The sequence below is a fragment of the Sturnus vulgaris genome, chromosome 1 (genome assembly GCF_052056855.1).
Source record: "Sturnus vulgaris isolate bStuVul1 chromosome 1, bStuVul1.hap1, whole genome shotgun sequence".
In the NCBI taxonomy this organism is placed as follows: domain Eukaryota; kingdom Metazoa; phylum Chordata; class Aves; order Passeriformes; family Sturnidae; genus Sturnus; species Sturnus vulgaris.
In genome coordinates, this window is record NC_142243.1 from 58,376,179 (window position 1) to 58,397,515 (window position 21,337).

A 21,337-nucleotide genomic window follows, 5' to 3' on the forward strand; every position below is an offset into this window, starting at 1 on the left:
ATGAGAAAGAAATGTCAGTGCTTCACGCTGGCACAGGACACAGTAAGCTTCCCTGTAACACTCAGTTCTGTAAAATAAATAAATAAATTTAGAAATCACCAGAGGCCTTGCAGCACTGCCTTTCATCAAGAAAAGTTCCAAATAACTAGAAGGAGTATTGCTCATTCTTAAACCAAACTCAATAACACTTTATCTCAGCATCATGGCTTGCCTCTGACTCAGGGTATGTTTGTGATGTTTCTGAATCATGACTTCACATTGGCTACCACTTGAGAGCAGAGTGCAGTCAAATTAGGCAACTTAAGAGTTCATGGAAAGACTTTACTTACTCCTTATCTCTACACAGCTTTCACAGGCCTGTAACCAAGGATAGGAGACAACTAATGGCTACTGGACATTTCATGAGTCTCAAACAGCATCATCTTGGAAATGTATGTTCTGACTCTAAGACTAAATATTTCATCTGCTTACCTCACTTTTCATGGTTAAGCATATGGCAACTAAACTTTGTTATTTAAATCAAGATGCGGCTTCAGAGAGTAAACCTGGTATTTTCTTTGTCTTCTTAAGGCAACCATGCAGTCACACACGAAACATACTTCATTGAAGAAAAGTGTATATAATTTTTTAAATTAAAATCCTAGGGCCTCTCACATGGCTTTTTTTAGCACATCATTAAAGACAACTGACAAAAAAACCAATATTAGATGGATATTCTGCATTAAAATGTGAACTCCAAATTTAAATTTTCCTGAGGCTGCATTAAGACCTTGGAATAATACAGTATCTCCTACTTTATTGACACTATCAGTCTTGAAAGGGCCCAGATTTCAAAAGAAAAGCAGCAAGCTGTTGCCCAGCTTGGGACATCAGATGGTCACACTCATCCCAGTAATTTAACAAGCACTTGTAAGAGCACCCAGATGCCCAGACAGGTAACTGCACACACCCTAGTCACTGCGTCCAGCTGGAAGGAATGCAGTTCAAACAATTCAGGAAGTAAGTACATTATAACAGGCATACAGTTCACAGGCAAAACTAGATTATCCCCAACTTCATGGCTTCTTACCTAGCTTAGCAAAGTCTGTATAACATGCAATCCATATGCTGCCAAGGAGACAAACTTTGGCAGGATAGTTTGTCTTGGGAAGAAAAGTCATGGCAACTCCTAAGATCCAGAGAGCAGCTCCTTGACCCATCACTGCTCCGTACAACCAGCACTCCAGCATTTCACCAGCACACAGCAAATAATGTCTTGTTTGTCCATCTCATCAAGCATTTTCCCCCCCTCTCTTGCTCTCCTTCCCCCCTTGGAAAAAGCAGACAATTTCCTGTTCCACCTTTTCTGCTTACACATGTTTCAGAGAGTTATTCCTAACCAATCCCCCTCTCTGTATACAGTGTGTAGCAAAACATCAGATCTTCCCCAGCTTGCAGGATGACATCCTAAATTTTACATGGAGATGTGTGAAAGCATTTTGTTGGCACCAGAAGTACAGCAGGCTCCTGCTTCCTTTAAAAAAAACCAGTCCTGCTGAACCACACATTTCAGGACCTGAGGAACCTGATTTGGTAATTGAAGGTGCACACGGCACACATTTTCCTATGAAATGGAAAAAAATAATTATACCACATGACATATTTCAGTCCTGGTATTCAGGAGTTCATTAACAAAAATACTTTAAAAGGTGCTAATAGAAACAAATGTGTTTAACATCACAGACTTCCCAGATGACTCCTGCTATTGGAGATGGATGACAAATCACTGTCAGTCATTTCTAAATTTCATATTGACTACATTGAAGCAATTAGCCATTTATTTTTAGAGCATGTTCCATTTTAAACACAAATGATTCAGTCCAAGAGAGTCTATATTCCATTGCTATTTAATGGGTTAACAACTCTCAAATTTAAGTGGATTTTAATTCTGGGAGAAATACTTGCCTTTTTGATTTTGCCTCCAGACATTGGTTGGAAATTTTAATTCAGGCTTGAAACCAAACAAATGTTGGTGTTCTACAAGCATCTGCAGAGAAATTTAAAAATATCTGGAAAGTGTGAAAGAGTGAGCTTGTTTTGCTAAATGCATAAAATGAAACCTCAGCGTAGGTCTCAATAACAGGCTTCCTGACTGCTGTGCACATGCTCTCTCCCACAGACCTTCTGCTCTGCATCAAGGGAACGCTGCCTGCACTGCTGCGTCCTCAGAGAACTTTGCAATACAATGAAGCACAGCGATTCCCTGGGGAACACGGCGCTGATCACCGACTCCGATACTCCAAACACAAGCACCAGGGTTTCCCCCGTTTTAAGATCTCAAAGAAATGGCTTGCCGTATCACTCCACCCCCAGCTCCCAAGCCATCTCACAGTTTATCTGCATTATAGACAATGTTCTGGACAAAAGGATGAGGAGCTGGGATCAAGCTAATGCTGTTTGAACTCATGGAAAAGGAGGGTGAGATGATAAGTGGAAAGGTGGGGGAAGGAGAGTCCTGAGGAGCTGGCAGTGGTTTCTGTTGCTGCCGCCACTGGAGGGAAAGGACAAATAGGAGCTGCAACAGGTACTGGCAGCAAGGGAACCCTGCTTTGGGTCAGCTGCTGCTCTGCTTCAACCCAGCTCCTCCCTGTTGCAAAAGCAAAAGCAGTCCACAGCCAGCCACTTGCCCCCAGCAGTTTGCTGCCCGGGACAACAGCCCATTTCACCTGTAGCTTGGACTAGTCCTTCTGGTCCATTTTCAACAAACATCCAAGATTGAGGACACCATCTTGCCAAGGGACAGTCCCAGCACCTCCTAAGGAGCCCTGCCTGAAGAACCTAAACTTCCTACTAGGGATACCCTAGCCAGACATAGCTGATCAAACAAGGCCAAGACTGACTCACAAGCCCATTATACACCTGCTTAGCCACCATTCATTAACTGTAAGGAAAATTACCCCGGGCTCCCTGCATCAAAGAACCTTGTCATTTCTTCTTAATTAATTCTAAGCATCTTGCTGGCCTCAAATCTCAGCTGGAAAAAATCAACTAAAGTGGGTGTCCATCTTATCTTGCCCTTTGCTACTGGCTGCACTTTCATTTTTTCTGAGTTGCACGGCCCCCATCCTTCTGAGATCACCAGAAGAAAACGAAGTATTGCTGTGTTTTAGGACAAATACGTTAGTGCATAAGATCTAGTCTGTTTTAAGCGTTATTAGAATTAATGGTCATGATATCTAAGGCCAATAGAAATACACTTCTAAGGAATTAAACCAAATGCCTGCAGTATTTGCCATTCAGCCGCTGCAGAATCACAACAGCACATGAAATGTTACAGGAGAAATGGGTAAAAAAAGCCTTAAACAGAAGCAAAACTGACTCATCTCCTTATTGCCAAAACCGAGAAAGCCGCTGAGTGTAAACAAACAACAGACATCCTGAAGAAAAGGGGGCGTCACAATTCCTTTTCCTGCTAATAGGCAGATACACAAACCCGTATGGGCAGGATCATCCTCCAGCTACTGCAAGCCAATCTGAGGGAAACGGCCAACACTACAGCAACATTCCCGGCAGCACAGGTGCCACTGGAGGCAAGGGAGCATCTGAGGTGATGGTGACTCCCAGTGCAATCATGGCTCATAGCTGTATCTGCTGGAAAGCTGCAGGCATGATGTGCCCATGTAAGCCATATGTATATATCGATACCCAGCTGAACTGTTCAGGGCAGTTTTCACAAAGGCGTAACTTTGGCTTAGGCTGGCAAGCACCCCATCTACAGAACAGGAGGGAGAGTGAGCCAGAACACTTGTTTAAAGCTGAAGTTCTCCTCCCTGTCTCTAGAGGCCCACAAATACTATGATCTATACGTGCTGAAGCCAGGCTTTGTGGGCACTCCCTAACTTAGGAGGAAACTACATAGGGAAAGACATAAGACCATAGAGATATTTATAAAGATCAAAATTCATAATGAAGACAAGCTATGCTCTCTGGAAAAACCAATCATCACAAACTAAGATATTTTAGAATAATGCTTTTTTTATTACTAAAAGGCCTTCTGTTTGAACTTTGCAACTGGTGTGGAAATGAGGAGGCTGTTTTGCTGGGTATTTTTTATAAGCATCTTTCAGAGGTGAAATCACAGGGACAACCTTAATGTCTGTACCCACAAGGCAGATCCAACAGCTTTAAAACACAGGCAACCTATCCTCTGTTAGAACTGCTTCTGGCCCAACACCAACTGTTCAACACCATCAACTCTCACAATCTGAATCCTCCGTACAATACCACGGCCGCATCTTTTGCAGTATTCCAAAAGGCAGCTAATAAACCACATTTCATTCTCACTATTTTACCGAGTCACTGCATTGTTTGTAAGAAGACTATTCAAAAGGAGACAAGGAGAAGGATTTAGCACTACCTTGAATAAACGCTACTTAGCATACAACACAGCACGTGCAGAACTCCACGAAGCTTCACAGGGATGATCTCACAATGGCAAAGGATGCAAGATCACATGCCACATACACGAAACACAAAGCCACTGAAAAATACACTTAAGTAACAAGTCTTAGCCAGTTATTTATTGTAAAACAGTAAGGACCATAGTGTTTATTAGAATGCACTTAAAATATTGAGCATATGGATTTGAGATGAATTCTTTGGGATGTTCTGAGCACACGTACACAGTTTGCTTTCAAATCACTGTCATATTCAGATATTGATAGTTTGTGATAAAGTCACTGAGTGGATCAGTTAATGCTCTGGCCTGCTCTGGTTTCAAATGAGTAAGCTGATTGATATTAAAAGTTTAGGAGTCCAAAGCTCAGGTCACATTAAGTCAGAAACACATCAGCAATAGTATCACACAAGTGACAAAACATGCCATCCACCCTTAAATCACATGCTGCTTGCTGCTCACAAATGCTGGCCATCTGACCAACCACTCTTTGTTGTGAGCTAACTCCCTGCTCCCCCTCCTGAAACAAACAAATAAACAGACCTCACATTTCCTCTGTAAGAACACATACCCTTTTCCCCTGTACTAGACTGAGACTGCATTGACAGGATGAGTGGTGTGAGTTGACTAAGCGTGTGCTGCCTTTTACATCTACTTCTGGCTCCAGTGTGAAAATCAACATTGCACCTGTGTTGTCTGAACAGGGTGTGCACTTCAGAGGCAGACAGAAGGGAAGCAGAGAGTGCAGCCAGGATACATACCGTACTCCAATTCTTCACAAAACACACGTACTACACAGAGAAATTATAATCCCTTCTTAGCGGAAAATCCAAATTTTCAAAATGAATCCCCAAGCCAAAATGAATTACGGTAATAACTGCAATCCTTGCATGAGCACTAATCAGAAAGGCACAGCTGACCACCTGCTATGTGTCACCACTGGCACAGCAGCACCCTGCCCCTAATAGCTGCTCAGACAGGGCTAGGTGCCCCATAGAACGCGACACTGGTGCTGGTAAACACAGAGACAGGAGCACAGCCTGACTGACTGTTGTACAGTCTCACTACGCACTTCTGCTGAGTGCAGCATATTAAAAAAATTTTTAAAAATAATTTAAAAAAGGCAGTACTGCAGCTCCAAACAGCAGGATGCAAAAATCTAAACCCAGGTTAAGTCATTTCTTCTGCAACTACAGAGAAATACACGGGAAACGATGTAAGAGAGAACAAAATGAATTGTACTGCCCGTGTCAGTACAAACCCATTATCTGTGCAGGCTGCAAAATGAGAAACGCAGCATTTGACAATGCTACAAGCTAGGGCAATGCTCTTAACATACTTATAAGTTATTTTATTTAATTGCTAACAAAAATATGCAGTTATGTAATAACACAAGGTAATAACCAAAATATGAAGTCACAAGATTGGCTTACAGCAACAGAGCACGGGGGGGATGGGGGGGGAAAGCAGTTCGTGCTTTAAATTTTGCTGCATTGTCAGGGAGCCAAGAACCAAAACTGGGGGCTTCTGCTTTTACAAGGAATGGACGTAACCACCAAAAATTCGGCACTGGACTCTTCATCACCGCCTGCGTGCATCCACATCCCCAAATGATGTCAATCCCCGCCGGCACGTCGCTCGTCATAATTCTACACTATTTGATCGCCGGCGGAATTCAGCCGGCAGGCCGACGGCTCATCCCGTAACCCCCCGGGGCCCAAGGAGCTCCCCGGAGAGCGACCCCTCCACCGCGCCCGCGCCCAGGGCAGCGCTCAGCGGCACGGCCGGGCTCCCATCCCGCACGGACCGCCGAGGCACAAAGGCGGCACCGCGCAGCCGGGCACGGTGACAGCGCACACCCACGACCCGCCGCCGCATCCCGCCAGCCGGGCGGGGGCTGCCCGCCCCGGGAAGGGCCTTTCCCGAAGCCGAGGCCGCTACCAGCTCCATCCCGCCTCGCACTTCTCCGCTGGGAGCCGACGCCACCCGCCTCCGCCCCACCACCCTCACCCGAGGCCGGGCGGCAGCAGCCCCTCGTACCTGGACAATGCCGGCCTGGGCACAGCTCATGCTCCCCCGGCGAGGGCAGGTCTCACATCCCACACGTGCCTGTCAGCCGGCAGGGAGGCAGAGCGGGCGGGGTACCGGCGTGTCAGCCCCCGCCGAGCCGCACCATAGTCCAGCACCGGCTGATACGCTCCGCAGCACCGCCGCGCTCCCTCCTCCTCTTCCTCCGCCCCGCCAGCCTCCTCCCACCTCGCCGCCTGTCGCTGGGTACCGGCCGCCTGGAGCCACCCACACGCCGCGGCGGGCGCCCGGCAGCGCCTCCCGGCCCGGCCCGGCCCGGCCCGGCCCTCCGCGCTCGTCCCGCCCGCCCCGCGCTGTCCCAGGCCGCCCGCCTGCCGAGCCCACCCGCGGGCCGCCCGCTCGCTCCTCCTGCACCATCCTCCCCCGCACAGCATCGCCGCTCCCCTCGGCTGATCGCACGGGGACATCACCGCGCACAAGCCAGCTCACCGCACATCGGGCATGGAGGTGGAAAAAAATCAACGTGTTCTCCTCTTTGCCCCTTGAAGTCGGGGCTGCTGCCCTCACACCGACTGCTCACTAGTGCCAGAGCATCCCGGGTGGTCGTTAAAGCCTTTTCCCCGCTCACCTGAACAAGAGCTTGGGCGGCACTACTGCTCTAGCAGCTGTCTCCTCGCCTGGGGAGCATGCACGTCTCACCACCGTCACCTCTAGCCTCTCCTCCTGGACAGGGGTTTATGACTAACCCTTGCACAAAGTAAGTCACTGTACCACAGCTGTGGGAAGATCAAGTTCCAAAATGCAGTTCAGGATGGGGACAGAGGTGCTTTACACTCATTCCTCCCACAGGTCTTGCAAACCGGTTCACCGAAACCAGACCACGAGCTGCTGGGACTGCAGGGAACAACAGCTTCCAGCAGGAACTTGCTGAGTCTGCATCCACCGGCCAAAAGGGCTGAAGGACAGCTCTTCTTGTCAGCTAGCAGAGGGAAAAGACAGAACAATCCTGTAGAGGCCCACTTATCCCCTCACCTGATTTTACTAGAGAAAAGGGTTTTTTTAAATAGCACTTTTTAAACACCATCCTGTTGGAGTGGAGTCACACCCACCTGCTACTAAACATATCAATTTTTCAAGACTCTCCTGGATCTTAATTTGTATCCCAAAGCAAAAACATGTTGGTAAAAGCCACAAACGCGTCCAGTTACTTGACAAATGAAGCTAAATTTGTTTCTAAAACCTTTGCAATCTTCCCCTCTTACAAGTTTCTTTGGATCTAACACTTACTGTGCTTGGTACTGGTGCAAGAAATACTTATCTTAATTTGCTAATCAGTTCACTCCAAAATACTTTCATACACATTGTGGCATCTAATTTCCATTTGATCATCCAATTTTTTTTCATAAAGAGGTGAAACAGGAGAAATTAGAATCCTGCAAAAGCAGAAACCTCAGAAGGAAAATCAAATTGGATTTGGGGAAAAGAAAGGCTTGGTATTTTATAACATTTGTGAAAGATGCAATGTACCAATAGTCAGAATTACCAACACACAGTACCAGTAAGTGGGCTAATTCCCTGTGCATCAAGAGTAGGAAGAAAGGGGTGCCCATCATCAAAAAGCAGCTTCAGCTTTTCCCCAGGAGCAAGGCAGATCAAAAGGCATACCAGGTCATGAAGGCCACATGAGCAAATGGCCATCTCAGACACTCTTCTGCAGGTGTTTGAGAAATTCAAGTGATGTTTGGGCAAGCACACTGCCTCTTCTCATCCAGCAAAGCCATCCACTGATCATAGTTTGCAGTAGGCCATGATGGCAAAATCCTCAGGAGGCCTCCAAACAGATATTTTCCTCCTTGTTTTAAGTCTGTATATCAACATTTACACTGGAACTGCCTATAGTAGGCATATGCTTTTGCCTTTGCACTTTGAAAGTCTAAATAGGAAAAAAAAAAAGGAAGACATGAGGGAGAGAGTCAGAGGAATGAAAAGATGAAGTTTGCCCAAAGTTCACACAGTAATTTTTTGGGACAGAGTAGAGAACTGGTCCAAGCCTCCTCACTCTTGATTCTTTCCCCCTCAGAGCTTTTACCCAGCTCCTTCTGCTCTTAGGGTTACTGGTGTTATTCTACATCATGTATTGAAATGAGACGTGCTTCTCATTTCCAAGGGTGGATACATATATTGATTTTACCAAAAACTTTATGTTAAGCAAAACCAGGAAAACCTGATAAATGCACACATTCTAAAAACAGTCTAAATCTAGCATCTCAAACTTTAAGCTTGGTTATGAATTTTAGAGACAGCTTAACATGATGGGTGTTCAACAAGGAGTCAGAACCACCATGAACACATTTCAGGGCCGTGAGATACGAAGCACAAGATTTTGTCATGTGCTGTGGACCTGGGAAGAGGAACCCCTTTAGGAGGACAGAGCATATGCTTTCCTCTTTAGAAGCTACCAGCTTGAATTTCCTTTAGGACTGAAAAGAGCAACCTGAATCTCCTGGAAGAGAAGGAAGTTAAAAATTGTCACCTGCTGGAATTTATGTAAAACCAGAGATCAAAATTAAGATCAAGAGGCAAAATACATACTCACTTCCAGTAGACATACATTCAAATACTGAGCAGAAGATGAATGTGGCAACTGGTTCAGAAAATGAACCAGGCTTTGAAGAGGACATTTTGCCCTGCTCTTCCTCAAAAGAATGAAATTATACATATTGGAAATAAAGTGCATTGTAACTCTGCATTTTACTGAAAAGGAGGAGAGTTGCATAATGCATAAGGAGCTTTAAAATTAGACTAAACTTTGGCAGTTCAGATTCTTATCTATATAATAAACAAACTTCTGAATTTCATATGCCTACCTTTTATACACTCCCCAGCCTCCCACAGACTAAGCAAAACAGCACATTTTGCTGTCTCATAGGCTTGCTGACAAGTCCTAGTGTCTTTTCAGACATAAGCTAAGCCCTATTCATGCCTCAGGACAGGTCTGCAGGCAGTACAAGATGAAGATGATTTGAGCAGCAAGTGACCAAGATGCATGCCTGTTTTGCAGAAAATTTTGCACAATTTTGACAGCCATAGAGTAGTCCTGCAAAAGCAGCAAATGGAAGCAAGAAAAATTTGACTTGGGGAGAGTGTGGAAAAAGCGAGATGAAGCAACCATGTCTTTCCCTACCAAATACCTCTGAGGTGCATAGACACATACTCTTGAGTTGGCACAGGACAGATTCCATTGCATTTCCAAAATCTGTCATTCTGGTGGCTCATGCCTGATATATATCAGAGAAATGTCTACTTGGTATAGCATACTTTGTAGTTTTTTATAAGTGCTTTGATCTAATAAGTAGGAAAAATTGGGAAATTTTTGTTATTCTTAAAAAATGTCAGGCACACCTTGATCTGGAGACATGACAGCTATGTTGGTTGTTGTGTTACAGCCAATAAAAAGAACCAGAAAATCCCACTCATATGCTTCTCTTCAGGACTCATGCTGATCTGGGTGATGATGGTAGGACTGAGTAAGGCTCTCACAGAATGTGTTCATACCTTGCATTTGTAGGGGGCCAGGTACAAACAGACCCAGACTTTCCCTAGAGAGCTTTTCTGAAAGAAGAAATGGTCAGTCTCTGAATGATTGACCAGGGATACTCTTGCCTTAAAGCTATATGAAGTCCAAGAGTAACTTCAAGCTGCTTAAGCTTTATATTGCACCTTGAGTCAGTCAAACATGGGAGCACAGGCATTATTATCCTGCCACTGGTTCTGGGTGGCCTTTGAGTAAATAAAGACTGGGTGATTGATAAGTGGGAATCCATCACCTTGGCAGTGATTCCTTGGGTTCAGAATAGGGTAATTTAGAGTTCACATGTACATTTGGACATATCCTAAATTTTTATGCTGGATTCATCTCCGGGTGAGCTAGATGCCGCGTAGGTACATCTCTTTTCTGCAACTTAGTATTCACTGAATTTTACCAATAAACACAATTTTCAGCTGATAAAGAGACTGCCACTCAGATGATCTAGGGCATCATATCTCAATGCTAGGCTCATTTTGTTCAAGTGATATTCTCAGACTATCTTCTGTGGTTTCTGATTTTGGATCATTTGGTCTGTTGGGACTCAGAACTCTGTTACTGACACATAAAGACTGTCTTTAAAGAGGCACTTGGCTGCTGATGTCTAATGTTTTTTACTGTATTTTGGCTTACCTGGATGGGATTGCTGATATCTCCAGTTGGATGTCATGCTTATTGCATAGCAGTAGGTACTTGTCTGGTGTTGGTGCTCAGGCAACAGGGCCTGAGCACCTGATTTCAGGCCCTAACAGAGTGCTTTCTTTTAGCAGCTCTGAGGCAGGAGCTGGCTTTTTCTTAGTTGCTATAACCATCCTTCCTTCCTGGCAGCCCAGATCTGAACATCTGGGGAGGCCATGATGGACAATCTCCTAGAACAGAAGACCAAAGATTACAACTGTTGCAGGTGTAAAAGTGATTTCTGTCCTAGCAGGACTGTACCACCTATCAACATTTTTCCTCAGAGGAGCAGGCAGCATGCTATGCAACAGCCTTAACTCCATCCCTGTTTTATCCTGGGTGTACAGAGAAGTTTCTTTGCAGAGGGCCTGAATTACTGGAGTATTTAACCAACTTGATCAAAAGAATTCTAGCCCCTCAGCTGCAATCATTTGAATGGCCTGATTTTTGCAGTTTCAGCTAATTGTTTTACATGTAGATATACACTAGTCTGACGTTTGCCTCTGTTAAGTTCATTTTCCACTACCTGGATTCTCTTTCTGGAGCAAATGATAACCAGCTTCAAAACAGAAGAAGGTTAAATATTAGCATCCCTGACAGAAGAGAATCAGTGATTATGAAACATTATTCTACACGGGCAAACACACTGCATATTTTTCCTGCATAAAGCCTATGATAATGCTACTAAGAGACCAATTATTTTTACAACTAAGGCTCTACTTTATGAAAAAAATTCATAAAGCATTTTCAATGACAAAAAGATTGAGCCTACAAGTTGTTCTGCCACCAATGAAATTATTTTGATGAGTGTTCCTTCTTTGATATGTCCTCAGTGAATGATGATTTCACATTACAGCTTTTTCTCCCATACCAGGGAAGTGGGGGTGGGAATCAGTCTCTTCTTCTCTACCTGGCTGTCATAAAACTTAAAAGAATTCAGTATATTTGAGACTCCCTCATCTAATATGTATCAGAGGTCTCAACCTGTTTAGAGATTGCATGGATTGCATGAATTTGGACACTCAGAGTACATATGCAATATATATACTCTGAGTTTATATATATCTAGGAGTGTGTGTATATATATAAATATATATATATATAAATATATATATAAATATATATATATGTAAAATCTTCTTAGGAATCCCTGCTAGCTGAGGGGGATAGTTGCCTTATTGTCTGTGAAAAAAGTTGGCCATACATCATAACTACATCATAACTACATCATAACTACAATACTTAAGCCAGAAGAAAACAAGAGATCCCTGGAGAGTCAACGTAATAATGATTTGGCTTAATTAACATATATTTAGTTTTAATCTCAAATGGACACCTCCTCTGAAGGGGCAAACTGAGAAAAACTCTAGTTCCAGGAATGGGTTTTGAAGGTACTCCCCCAAGAGGACTAGTTTTGATGAATTTCACCAAATTTACCTTTCACACAGACAACACTGCTAAATTACTGACTAGCAACTACATACATGTTTAGATACATGCCTTAAGATTGTGCTAGAACACAGCCAGAGAAGATTTTCTTCTGATGAGAGTGAGTATTCCAAAGGGATCCTTGTGGAAAGGTGATGCTTCTGGTTTTGCTCTGCACCCAATTTCTGATCTGGTGGTCCCACACTTTCTCATTGAGGCTTTCCCTTGGTCCTTCTGTACCCGCTGCTTACTGGGTTAATTTTCCACTAGCTGAATGGGAGTCAGACCAACAGCTCCCACTGGTACACACCACAGAGAGGTGAAAGCACGTGCACAAGCAGTGCTTTCCAAGGAGAGGAAAAAAGTTGAAATTTCACCTTTCATGAGTCGTTAAGCCTGTTGGATCAGTTCAGACATCTCAGAAGATCTCTCCCAGACTGAACTGGAAAAGGATCAAGCCCAAGAAAAGCAGGGGTATTCCTCTTACCTTGTGAAAGCACACTAAGCCAAAAAACACTGTGTACTCAGTAGGGTGGTGAAGATGAGATTATTCTTGCCTGCATCCAGGCCTTGAAATTTTTTTTGAAGATGCCAAATGCTCAGTTGTTTTGGCCTCCCTCTCAAAGATTTCCAGACAAATCATTAATTATTTACATTTTTCTCAACACTGACCCACCACTGAGTAGCAGGCCTGTTTTAACTAGGTTGGAATGAATAAGAGAGCTCATCGTCCACATTCATTTGGCCGATAAACAATTCAGTAGTAACAGAGGGCTGAATTAACAGATGAAGGCAGATGGGCTTATGGAATAAAGGAGGGACTGAGAGAGAGGTTATATTGAGAGAGCAGAAGGATTGGAAAAAGATCAACCAAAAATGGGCCAGCATGGTAAGCCATATGTCTCTTCTAAACGCTTTTTTCTGCTCTTGTTGTTTGATTGTCACAGTGCTTCATAACTATCAGTTGTTTTGTTCTGAGATTTTCAGTTTTTTGGGGTTTTGGGGTTTGGTTTTTTTGCAGGAAATGCTTTTCAAGAGTCCAAACAACCCACAGCGTGGACACTCCATTTCATATGGGGTGAAGATCTATGTTATTTTTACAAATCTATAAAGTCAAAATTATATGAATACAGCTATAGTAAGCACAGATTCACAGCCACCCTCAGTCATTCTGTAATGTCAGATCCACCTCCCCATGCAAATACTGTACAGCTAAGTCTGGCATGGATTCAGTTGCCACTGTCTTCTTTCATCTGTCAATATATCCTACTAATAGAAGGGAAAAGAAGTGGATATTCATTTAAGTAGCATATCCTTTCCAATCGCAGCCAAAAGAACCTACTACAACATGTTGTAATCATTCAAGACAGATGTCCTGCAATTATACACAGCCTTCTACAATATTTCTGACAGCCTTGGGTTGGTATCAGCTATGCCAGGTTTAAACTTCAGCAGCCAGTAATAAAACATCAGCTTGAATCCCCACCCCACTAAATCATTTTTTTTTAAATAAATTACTTTAGTAATGGGAGCAAAAGGAGAGCAATAAGACAAAAACAAAGTTGCATTATAATGGCTTACAGCTTTCTTCTCTAGCACCTTGGTGTAGGCTGTTTTCTCATCTTCTGTACTATCAATCCCTTTTCAGTTTGCAGTCAGCAAGTCCCAGGGCTTTGTCACCTGCAGAGGAGGATAACAAGGATAACAAGGCTTTATCCAAGCTTTTGCTGGCTCTGCAGCACCGGCTGCTGCTCCTGACCACAAGTGCTACCTGCTCTCCGGGTTGAACCTTGCACCCCTGTTTGAGCCCTGCCTGCTCCTCCAGCTCTGCTCTTGCACGTCTTGCTCTTGCCCTTGCTCTGCCAGTTCTTCTAGCTCATTATGAAAGCTTTGCTTATAGATGCTTCTGTTTTCTATCAGCATTTCAGCTCCAAGGTCTCCCTACCAAGGTCTCTGCAGACATTGCAAATCCTTTTAGCCCCCAACTCCACGTTCATAAACCACGTTCAGAAACTTGAAATTATGCCACCACATCACTGCTGGATACTGAGAAATTACTACTCCATATATACAATTTGCCTTACATCTGCCTTTGAAGTGCAAGTGATGTGACTATGATGGTGCTCAGCTAGGTAGTCTGAGGGCCAGGTTTACAAAACTTAGATGCAGCAGCTGGCAGTAGCTTTTTGGCATCTACTAGTTTTACGGAGTACTTTCTCTGCTTTTAAGTGCTCACACAATTTCTGATTTCTACTTAAAACCAACTCATACATATTCAAGAATTCTTGCTGCAGAAAAGTCCTTGAAGTTTTCATGCATAACTCCCTTTTCTTGTAAGTTGCATTAATTACACCAGGAATGTTTATCAGCCCCAGTAATCATTTCAGCCGTTTTAAACTGAAAGGTCAGCCTGAAAAACCCCACAAGCAATGCTTTTATGCTCAGTGAGAAGTGCAGCTAAATCCTTTGCTTTCAACAGTTTGTCTTAAAAAGAAGTTACCATTAGCTGTCTCAGCTAATGACTAGAAAACATAGCAAAGTTATATTCCTACATAAAAGAAACATTTATGTTATGTACCACTGAAAAATACATCAATATGAGAGAACCATCAGGTCTACTCTGTGTACACAAATGCAGAACAAATCCTGTCTTCTCATGAGTACATGTGAAGCAGCAGCAAAATTTAGGCCTCAGCAGTTCTGTGTAACTTGACTCACACCTGGGATTTCCTTCTGTATTTATGATGAGCCTTTTTAATCCTATCTGTTCTCTGAAGCAGGGCATTGAGAAAGTCTATGTTCATGGCTCCAGTTCATATCTAAGTAAACTTAGAGCTGCTCCTCACCCAGCAGCCCTACATCCAATGCAGCATTAGGGGATAAGCAAGGCTGATATTTGGCTCACACAATACTAGCAGAGACTGTTCTCTATGGGGAACTCAGCAAATGTGCTGTTAATAATGCACCAGGACTTGCAATTCAGCTTTATTGTCTCTGCAAAGCTTAACAGAAGTAAAAAGCAATAAAAACTGTTTTGACACTGTTAGCAGATGTGAATGACTACACGCTGTTCTGTTCTATGGAGAAAGTTGGAGTTTCATATGTTACATCCTAGAGCTTATTATACATGGTTTGAAACAGAAGAAGCAGCAATAGAATTATGGACAGGTCATGCAGAGCAGCAGCTGAAATCCTCTCTGAGCCAATCATTTAGGGTTGATTTCTGAGCCCTGTAAGTCGGTACAATTGGTATACCAATGCCTCTACAAACTACAAGCCACCTGCAAGAACTCATGAGACAATATGAAATAGTGGTCTTTCATGCTGTGTAGTTTTGAAGGGGCTGTTCCCAGGTTTTCCTGTCCCTGGATTCCCTTTTAGTTTCATTGCATAAAGGGAAGGAATGGTCTATATTCCATCCCATCTCCCCCATCACAGTTCATTTTTTTGTTCAAGAAGAAAATTGCATAGCAGTGATTTTTTTTCTGTAAGACTGTAAGATGTTACAGAGTGCTTGCAGTTTCCTACCAACATGAAAGTCTTCACAGAACGGACAAGAGCAAGTGCCAGGAGCAGAGTCTGAATCCATGATGAAAATGACATCTGGTGGAGAAGAAGGCTTGATCCAGAAGTGATAGACGACAATTGACACACGAGCAAGAAAAATGTTGTGAGAGGCACTGAACACCCTGAGCATGTGCACATTCATTGAAGTGTTCTTTTGCCTTTGATGTCTTCAAGTTTTTAAAGCATTATAGCCTGTAATTGAAAAAAGCATTATTCCTGTAGGGCTAAAATCAGATATATCACTTTGCTTTATATCCAGAATAATTCATTACTGAGACCAGAATCTGTCTCTAATTGTTATGAAAGAAATATCAGTATCAAGGTTCAGCACTACATTGTTTGAGATACACACAGATTAAGAGACTCTTAATTCCTACATAAGCACCCATTCTAATGCTCTTGCACTTCTCAGTCAAGTAGTAAATTTGCTGGTTTAAGTTTTAATATTTGAGATAAAATAACAGTAGCATTTCTTAAATATTTTTAAATGCTTTTTTAAAAGTCTACAAAAAATTTAATTTCTCCATGATTAGTATCTCTGAGACTTCATACTTCAGAGGAGGTCTAAGGAAGTAGCTGAAAGGAGGATGTCTGGCTTCCCTATAACCCAATGGTTTTCCATAGAGCTTGTACACATCTGGCCACAAGTGGATACTATTGTATATATAACCAAAGTATTTAAAGAAGAGAGCAAATATAGTCTCCACCACTGTTAGTCAGAGCTGTCTGGGTAACTCTGTAGACCAGAATTCCTTGTAATCTTCAAGGACTCACTAACCTTTGTCCCATACCAAAATTCTCCAGAGTGTCAGGTGGCACACATGTTCTCAGCTGTGGTTTAATGAGGCAAGAATTTATCCTACAACAATTATTCATCTGCATCCTGTTGGCCTAGAGGACTATTTTTCCACAGAAGTTTTCCTCAGTTTATAAGCTTGCACATTCTGGGCTGCTAGTGCAAATTTCCACTCCTGGGAAGGCTGGGGGAGCAAATGGAACACAATTTGTCCTGATAAACTGTATGTCATTGGCAGGTGGTTTTTTTCTTTCTTTTTTTCTTCTTTTAGAGCCGATTGAGTATTAAATCTGACTGACCTATAGAAAGCCACAACACTTCTGTTTGAAAATGACTCATACCAAAAATAACTCACTACCAAGAATAAAATTAATAATGCAACATCCCTTTTACTCCTCAGCCTAGCTGAGACACCCTGTCTGATGTTCAGGCATTTCTGGATAATAGTGCAAGAGCCTCAGGACAAGAGTTATTTTTTCCATACAGCTACCTTAAATAGTGTGGTAATATTTTTAGTTTTACTGTACCCATACTCTTTAATATTGTATTATTTTAAAATACCTTCTGCAGTACAAGGTTCCCTGCTGTGGAAAGAAAATAGAGTTAAACTTTCACACCCAATATTTCTATAAATCTGATGCTTTATACAAAATCCAAATATCCCTTTCTCAGATTTATCATTCAATAAAGGTGTACCCTCATAAGTTTCAGCTTTGTGACTTATGACAAAATGTGACTTAAAATACCTAGTATAAGTAAAAGTAAGCAAGCTAAATACAATCAGGAGTACAGAAGGGGAAAGAAGAATTCTTGCAAAATCCCATAATGATTTTTGCCAGTACCCAGAATCAGTAGTAGAATTTGCTTTCTACAGCAATATACTTTTGATCCCATAGGAAAAGTGATCACATCACCCATTGCTGGAATACACTAGAAGATAACACAAGCAGATGGCAACTGATGTCTAGTGACAATACAGAGGCTCTGGATACTTGGAGCCAGGTCTTGGCTCTGTCAATCTTCCCATCCAGCCTTGGGTAAATCAGTCGACCTGCTGCATCTGTTCCTTAGGTGTAAAAGGAAGACATTACCCAGGGAAATGTCACTAAGCAATAAAACAAAAAGGATTGTGAGAATGTCAGGTCAGATTCATGTTATGAGTAGCAGTGATCATGGAAGTGTTTGGACAGAGAGGATAGACTGAGGTGCACAAGAGTACAGGAAATTAACTTCTTTTACAAGGGTATTAAAGTAACCAGTGTAATTAGTTTTATATGGCAGACTTTGCTTTTCAAGGTCTGAAAATAACAAATTATTTGCACACTGAAGCCAAACTGAAGTCTTTACTATTAAATCAATGTTGACATAATACAGAAGCAGATTATTATATACTAAAGATTTTTAGTTTCCAGTATTCTTAAGGTAAAAATTTATGAAATACTACAGCAAAATTTCTTCATGACCTCTAATATTTCCAAGTATCTTGAAGAAGAAAACAAGTGACAGGTACAAGCTGCAGAATTGCAACTGAAAAATAAGCATTACTGAATTTCTCAGTTGTCCAGAGGAGGACCCCTTGAGTTAACTCAGTAATTCTGATTTCACTATCTTAAACTCCCTTGATTTGAATTATCCCAGATATGCCCAGCTGTATTAGACAAGAAGAAAAGAGAGTACATAAAACTTCTTCAGGGAGAGGTAAAGAATATGAGCTATTCAATCTCTGTTTTCTATTGGTATATTTAAGCTCCTTCAAATGATAGGTCTGCAAATCTAAAAAGCCTAACATTTGGATACAAGCAGAAGAGTCACTGATGTAGGGGGTCTTAATTCTTCTAGAGTTTTATATTGGGCAGAGGGAACAACTATTGCAACTTCACTGAGGTAGGCAGCTGAAATAATGGGAGAATTTTGCTGTCTTCTGTTGGATGTTTGATTACCAGACTGGAGTCATAAGCATGACTGCTTATGAAAAAACAACATCTCAGTGACAGAGCATTCATTCCCTTTGAAATTTGGGGTTTTTCAGGTTTCTTTTTTTCTAAAGTCATGATGTTGGTACTTCTCCTCAGCAGTTGTCATTATCATCCATATGGAAAATACAGTCAGAGAGGAACAGACCAAAGGCCAGCTAGTCAAGTGTGTGATTTCTGACTATTGTCAGGAGCAGATAACTAAAAAGAACCAAGCAAACAGGATAAATGCCACATGCAGTGCAGATCATTGCATTTCATGACCCAGTCATGCAATTTCATAGATCATTTATGCTTGTATAAAGATGCTGGTCTGTACCATAGGTGTGCTTATTCCCCTTCAAGCCAGTTTCTGCAAGGATATGCCTCCCTCCTGCATGTACACGGGGCTTGCCACAATTCTCTTCTTCCTGTAGACATTCTTATAAGGTTTCATGGAGAATATACAAAAGAAATCCAAGGACCTACCCAGGGATGTTTTCCTCATATTCCTCTAGAAGTGTACAGAAGAAAAAAATTTTAAACTAAAATATAGCTAAAAATACAGAAGAGCTAAAAAAGAAATTTTAAAAAAATCAAATTCTTGTCTTTCTTTTCACTGCTGAATCCCTGTCTCAGAAAAAATCCTAAAGAATTTCTAAAAGGACAAGCTTTACAGCAAATACACGATAGACTCAGACTTCCTGGGATAATTTGGAATACATCCACAGACATCTAAAATACTTGGAAGTGCTGTTTACTACACAGGAATTATTTTATGTACATGTTCTTCCTAAACAGAGCGATTCTGTGTAAACCATTGTTGTCATTACTACCCAATCTGTTATGTCTCATAATACTTTCCTAACCAGGAAATGTCCCATTTTATGATTAATCCACAGGAGATATTTGCAAGTGTTTTCTCTGAAGTACATTTTTTTTCTAACCTTTTCTTTAAAGTGTTTTTAAAACAATGTCATTAAATAAAGATATGGAAGTGACCTAACTTTAGATTCAAGACTAGCTTTAACAAGGTTAAGTTCTTCATGGCTCAACACTAGTTTTACTTTGGGTAGGGTGTACATTTTGGATTATGCCATCTGATTATTTTAACACTTGTTTTGCAGCTCAATCCATTATGAAGAGATGTGATAGTAAAGTAGGGAAGGTGGAAGTACTTACTCAATTTGAAAACTTTCTTTGGCCCTAAAGAAAATATCTAAGTTTGGGCTAAGGTTACTGTTCAATGACTCAATTATAATTTTACAAAAACTTTTTTTTTGAGCTTATGCAAATAGCCAGGCCAGAAGTACTATGTCTAAACACATGCTTTTAAAGCAAAATAGAAAATATTGACATTTCTAAATTAATATTTTCCTGATTATTGATCTTCTTTGTATTTTTTCCTTCATTATTTCATTTCATGGCTACAGCTCCTATTTGAGTCTCTTTCACTAGGCTTGAATTATTTCTTGATATTGCATTTACTGACAAATTCCAGATCACAGTAGAGGATGCTACTGCCATTTCTTACTTTCATATGAATACAATTCTTGCACTTGAGCTGTTCTAGAAAACTGAAATTGAACCAAACTATCAGTTTCTCTCTTTGTAAAAAGAGAGAGATGGCTTGAGATATGGCTATTGTGCAAAGGCAGTGACAGTAGAAAAACTTTGGAAATAGATGATGACTTGTAACAAGATTTGGATGTTATTCTTCAAAGTTCAGAGCAAACCTTTGGTTAAAAAAATTTGTTCTGTTTCGGCAATGTTTTTTATGGCTGTCTCAAGAGACAATCAATTTGTGTGAGCAAGGAAAGTTTATTTATGAAAGGTTATTTATGAAATAATACAGTGTTCATAGTCTTTCCCCAGACTTTGAAAGCCATAGCTACAGAGCAGCAAGAGTCCCAGCTTAGACTTCATTGAGAAAGGAGCTCAGGGGACCCTATTCACTACCTGGAAATCCAGCATACTTTTATACCAACCTTAGGTAGGGTCAATAAGCAATCTGTCAACAATAAAAAGACACTGAAATACATAGTGGATGTTACTGTCATTGAGTCCTCTGACTCAGCAGTGATACATACTGCTGGGTGCACTGGAGATTCTTCTGGTATCTTAGTGCTTAAATGCATTTTCTGTGAAATGAGTGTCACTGGGACTCAATTTCAGCAAAATAACAGCTTTGCTGCAGTCCTGCATCTACTCTATTTCCCTCCTGAGCAGTCTCTCCACAGATCCATTCCTTGTAAATAGCATACACGTTCAGATAACCCCAAGTGAATATGTCATAGCTGTAGTGTAGGAATAATTGCCACATGAAAGTGCAAAACTACAAGAGTTCTGGAATGTCATCTGAGTTTGGAAACTCAGATGGAAAACGGGGGTGGTCCATTCCTGATGAAAGGTATAATCCTTTCAAATACACATAAAATTTAAATGGAAAGCCAAAAGTAGAAGCTGAGATCTTGGTCAAAACCAGTCCAGAAACCCAATACAGAAAAATCCATGTTAGTCCATAGTCTGATGTAATCACAGTTTAAATGGCCTTGAGCTCTGCAAGAAGCATTGTACTAAGCAGCACATACATGATAGAGAGCAGAGGCCTTATAACAGCAGGTTGCAGCAAATCCCAGGTGCTGTAGACCCTACTTATGCTTTCTAACCATGAGCACTGTTACTCAGAGGCATGTCCAGATATACAACAGTCAACTACTTGATCAATCTGATGTCTGGTAGGACAGAAACAGAATATCCCACAAATAGCTAGTTTGATTTTAAATCCATTGGAATGTTTGAAGAGTGCTGGTATAGTGAAAGTGTATGGCAGAACAGCGGGGCTCTGTCACCATTAAGACCAAACT

General features: G+C 41.7%; 1 protein-coding gene across 8 annotated transcripts in view; it reads right to left on the minus strand.

Moving 5' to 3' along the window:
- HECW1 (HECT, C2 and WW domain containing E3 ubiquitin protein ligase 1) overlaps positions 1 to 6,644 on the minus strand; it is a 253,483-nt gene extending 246,839 nt beyond the window's left edge. For 2 of the 8 annotated variants that reach the window (XM_088167559.1, XM_088167554.1), the window contains exon 1: positions 6,476 to 6,625. In XM_088167559.1, coding sequence (XP_088023685.1) covers positions 6,476 to 6,505 — 30 coding nt within the window. In that variant the 5' untranslated portion in view covers positions 6,506 to 6,625. Of the gene's footprint in view, positions 1 to 6,475 lie in introns of all 8 variants that reach the window. The other 6 variants (XM_088167576.1, XM_088167571.1, XM_088167564.1 and 3 more) reach the window with 5 other exon arrangements.
- Between the last annotated feature and the right edge of the window lie 14,693 nt (positions 6,645 to 21,337).